This window comes from Equus przewalskii, chromosome 19, assembly GCF_037783145.1.
Source record: "Equus przewalskii isolate Varuska chromosome 19, EquPr2, whole genome shotgun sequence".
NCBI classification, from domain to species: Eukaryota; Metazoa; Chordata; class Mammalia; order Perissodactyla; family Equidae; genus Equus; species Equus przewalskii.
The window spans coordinates 25,968,098-25,973,419 of NC_091849.1; the positions used below are offsets into that span (position 1 = coordinate 25,968,098).

The following is a 5,322-nucleotide window of genomic DNA, read 5'->3' on the forward strand; positions in this document are numbered from 1 at the left end:
CACCTCCCAACTAATCTTTTCTAAAAATCATTTACTCTCCCCAAAGAGGCCTATATCCTTCATTCCCTTTCCCTATTAAAATAGTGTTTAGCCCAAATTCTAAGCGACCTCAGGAGTTACTCATTTTTCTCTGGGTTTCTCCCTTGCATACATGAGGTATACATGATAATAAACTTCTGGTTGTTTTTCTGTTATTAATCTGTCTTTTAGTACAGGGACCTCAACTTAGAACACAGAAAGGTAGAAGGAAAATCATTTTCCTCCCCTAAACCCCAATGTGCAGAGGAAGAGCAAAGTGACTCTTGTCCTCTCCAGATCTTTGGTTTGGATGTGTTCAGAAAACAGAATCTCCAGTTCCAGTCATTACTTATAATGTCCCTATGCATAAAGAAGGCCTTGAGAAAGAAAGGCAAGTGACTTATTATGTGTCTCAGAAGCTGACCCTAATTCTGATTCACAGCTTTGGAACTTTGGGAAGGTGAAAAGAGGACTGGAAAAATGGGAAATGCTGGATACAGAAGCTTGACTGGCTGTTCATTTTCTCACTGCACACCCTTCCTATTAGTATAATTAAACCTTAATTAAGACTGAGATAATTTCTGAGCCAAACAATTGCTGTAATTGTAGAGGGAGGAAAAAAGTTGTACTTCAGGGACTGAGATTCTGCAGAGGATTTCTTTCTCCTTGACAAAGTGACAACAATGAAAATTGAAGTCTTGGTTATAGTTTATGTTAGCTAAGAGCTCTACAAATCCAGAAGGTACAAATATGGGTTACGGGACCTCACCTGCCAGAAGGACTAACAAAGACCTTTACTGCACAGCACGTACCAGAGTGAGTACACCTGACCAATTCTTTTATTACTCCTTGTGCCTTATAAAATTTCCCTCAGAAGCATAAATCTTGCTTCTCTCTTTGACTAAGAGAGAGAGTTCATGAGAGGGGTCTGCGAGCCTGACAGCCTTGGCTCGTGATCTGTCAAAAGTACGTCCCTGCAGCCAGAAAGATGATAGAGACTAGTTTCAGCATATGTGACTCCAGGAATGCTTGAGCGTTTTGTCTGTGAGTTCAGGATCTGGTACCACAAGAGAGCGCTGCGGTGAGTTCTCACATAAGGTTGCTACTTTCTCTTATCCAGCAATTGGGAAGATAAGAGAGTATTTCAAGTTTCTAAGAACAACTCGGTTTTCTTCAGCCTACATTTTCACCTGCATTAGGACCCTCTCAGCATTATTAGCTTTTATAGAGTTTGTACAAGTTATTTTGGTGCATTTCTTTGTTTTGCATATGAGCCAACATTGTGTTTCCCATTATGTTGCAAATTCCCCAAGAGCCTGTGTTTAACTTAAAGCTTTCCTTCCTGCATCTATCCTTAAAGTCTCCCTATCTTAATACACTATATTATACCATATGGTGTAAGACAACTTCATTCACTGTATGCCAGCTTGATGGGGGCAGCTACTAACAACAATTATGATTAAAATTGTAGGTGCTCTTTGGCGAATTCATACTTTTTAATTGCCGGGTTATGAGGTGCTATAATTTTACCATATTCTTATGTAGCAGAAAGCACTAATCTCATTTTGTGGTTGAGAAAAAAAGCTGAGATGGATGCACTTACTTGCCTAAGCTAGTAAGTGTTAGATCCAGATTGGGCATTACACATCTACCTGAATATAAAGCGTGTCTTTTTAAATAGTTTACTTTAACATGTCCAAAAGATAATCTGGGAGGGTCACCATCCCTCCCACCTCTGACAATGTTCAGTTAGAAAGAAAGAGAAGTGATTTATTAGATGACACAGAAACTGGTGCCAATTCTGACCAGAGCTTTGAAATTTGGGGAAGGGAAAGAGAAGGCTGGACAAATAGGAAACCTAGACAGGGATAAACAAAAATAAATGGGAATATATTTGATAAGGGCATTTTGATAAGGGCACATCAGGGCATTGAGGTGTATTGAGTGCAGTCATTTTTAACAGACTCCAGGGCTTTGAGTAAATATTTAATCAATTCTTATTCAAGAATACTGGTTAATACTGATGCTCTTTCTATTAGGCTGGTAGTTTATGTCACTAAGTGCTAGGCATTTAGGGTCATGTAATGCTTTCTGTAACATTGTGGTGCAGGTGTTTGTCTCCCCATTTGTGGGGGAGGAAATGGAGGCTGAAGCCAATAACCAATTTTCCTCGAGTAGTGAGGCTACCTGGTAACAAACCTGGATCAAGCCTAGGTTCATGCAGTTCATGCTGTCAGAGACCTTCAAGACAAGATAAATATAAGACAAGCCCTTAATAATTGGTAAGATATGGAGGGGGAGGGGGATGACGGCTTGTAGAAAAGGTTTTCCAAGTATATAAGACCTATACATGTCTTGGGAGTTAAATCAAACATTTTAGGTTTTTTGTTTGGGAAAACTTCTCAGTAATTTGATATAAATTTCTATTTGAGAAATGATATTCAAGAGTAATGGTGAAAGAGTAAATTCTTATCCAGCCTGAAAGAGTGAAAATCAGCTTGGACTGATAAAGGTTAAATCCGTTATTGTTAACTAGGTTGGGAGAACAGACACAGGTAAAGCCTGCAGCTAAATTACCTGAAAACATCTCCCAAGCAGCTGTAAAATGCCTTAGTGACTCTCTGATTGAGTGATTACTCTTTACTTACCAGTGACGCCCCACCCACTTTGCCATATCCAGTGATTATTGGGGATCCCTAATTTATAAACTACCTTTGTCTCCTGACAGCACCCAAGTCCTAGTCAATCAGCTTTTCCTAATTCCTCTTGGGAAACATCAACACATCCTGAACTGATCCAGGCTTCCCTTATGGTCTCCGCAGATTCCTCAGTGGGACTCAGACCTCTCATAAACACCCTTGTAGGGCAGCATTCCAAGGTTCCCCTAGACACTTGCCCAGGCTGCATCCAGTCAGTAGATCTGATTTGATTCAACCCACAAGCTTGTTTCTCGAGATCTTTGGCTGACTGGCTTTGAAAGTTGGGACCATGCTGTTTAATTTGCTCCTGAAAACCAGGAAACTTGCTGAAAATTTATAAGCAGTGAACTCACAGAAAAATTTTGTGGTTTTCAAAGTCAATTATGGAAATATTAAGGAGTATGTACTATAGATATAGATATTGGAATCGGGAGACAACCCAGGAAATTGTTATACTAATCAAAATGAGATATACAATGGATATTAAACATAAGAAGGGACACTTTGAAAGATGAAACAAGGTTAAATTTATGAGATATAAAAGAAATTGAAGCAACAGGATTTTTGAAGTTTCTGTTGTAGGGTGTGGGGAGGAGGAAGGGATAAGGATGAGCCCCCAGTTTTTGGAATTGGCTGATGGGAATATCATAAAATGAATTCAGAAACACAGGGTTAAATTCAGGTTGAGGTAATTTGTAGTTCAATTCAGCACTTGCTGAGATTGAACATATGTGGGATATGTAAAGATGTGAAAAAGTAGGCTAGCTTTGCTGGTGTGGAACTTAGAAAAAAGTCTGTGTTGCAATTTTAAATTGTTGAATACTCATCTTCAAGACGGTATTTCAAGCCATATAGAATCATCCACAAGAACTGCCCACAGGGAAAGGAATAGAGTTCTTTGGACAAAAATCTGTTCCATTACATATATCATGACCTTTGAGTAAGTGTTCCTGATACACCAGAAAAACTCTATGATGTGAATTATTCTTTGCAGATACATATCATCACTACTATTGCTTTCTTCAAGAGGTGTTGACTGGATCCAAAGATTCTTCTGCCCATGAAGTAAGAAATGGCTTTGATAATAATTAAAGGAATAATATTCATCTTTATAACTGGACCTGGTATTATGGGGAACATTTTTGTTTTCATCACTTATATGTGCATTTTCTTTCAGGGCACTGAAAAAAAATCGATACATCTAATTCTAATGCACTTAGCTTTTGCAAATACCATACTGCTTTTTTTCAAGGGAATCCCAAAGACAATAGCAACTTTTGGTTTGATAAGCTTCCTAAATGATGGAGTCTGTAAAACTGTTGTTTATCTGGAAAGGGTGGCTCGGGGACTGACAGTCTGCACGACCAGTTTCCTCACTGTGGTCCAGGCCATCACCATCATCCCCCGCGCCCCCGAGTGGGCAAAGCTGAAGTCAAGGTCCAAATGGCATATCTTTTGCTTCTTTCTCTTCTTTTGGATATTCAATTCCTTGCTAAGCATGAACTTACTCTATTACATCCAAAGCATCAGCAGCATAAACAGCTCACAAAATAGTGACAATAACAGATATTGTTATTTTATACCAGAAAGCCAGAAAGTGACGAGGATTTTTCTCATTCTAATGGGCATACGAGATGCCCTGTGTCAGTGTCTAACGGGCTGGGCAAGTGTCTACATGGTATTTCTTCTCCACAAGCACCACAAGCATGTCCTCTACCTTCAGAACTCCAAGGTTCTCTACCGAACTCCCCCTGAGATCAGAGCTGCTCAAAGTGTTCTCCTTCTGATGCTTTGTTTTCTTTTCTTTTATTGGACAGATTGTATTTTTTCTTTATATTTTAATTCCTCTTTTGATAATAACTTTATAGAATTAAATATTCTAGAAATTCTAAACCTTGGTTATGCATCTCTCAGCCCATTTGTGCTAATTCACAGACATGGATGATTTATTGAATGCTGGAACATTTATTAAGACTTGAGAAAGTGTCTATTTCATCAATCCTTTAGGTAGCAAGTTTGAAATAACAGTTATGTTATGCTGTGTGTAAAAAAAAAATGAAGAGTAGCTTAAACACATAAAAGTAGATTGTCCTACAACCAACCTGGTGACAAGCAGCCTTGAGCTGACACAGGAGATCATAATGAGCTACAGGGACCCAGTCACCTTCTCACTGTCCATTCTGCCACCTTCAGGAAGTGTACGCCATTCTAATTCTCCTGCTTATAAGGTGTCTCTTTCACTACCACGCTTTCAGTAGTAAGAAGAAAAAGAACAATTTGGCAAATTCTATCAAAATAATAATGCACTCACCCTTTGACTCAGGAGTTCCACTTCTAGGATGATCATACACATACATTGTGTGTGTGAGAATTACAGTACAAAAATTATTACACATTGCAGCATTATTTTAAAAACATAGCCTAAATGTCCAGAAAAAGGGCTATTTTTCTGGCTATTTGAAAATATTCTAGAGGAACCAGCCACACAAAAGGATTTTATTGAACTTATGAAAGAATGGGTGAATTCAAAATGTACTGATGAGCAATGATATCCAAGGTATGTTTGTAATTAATTAAAGAAAGCAAAGCAAGAATAATAATATTC

At 38.5% G+C, this 5,322-nt stretch overlaps 1 protein-coding gene across 1 annotated transcript; it reads left to right on the forward strand.

The window, feature by feature from the left end:
- Window positions 1-3,789: 3,789 nt before the first annotated feature.
- LOC139077431 (vomeronasal type-1 receptor 4-like) lies at window positions 3,790-4,662 on the forward strand. The gene has a single exon (XM_070585272.1). It carries the CDS (start codon window positions 3,790-3,792, stop codon window positions 4,660-4,662), a length of 873 nt encoding a protein of 290 aa, XP_070441373.1.
- The last annotated feature ends 660 nt before the right edge of the window (window positions 4,663-5,322 follow it).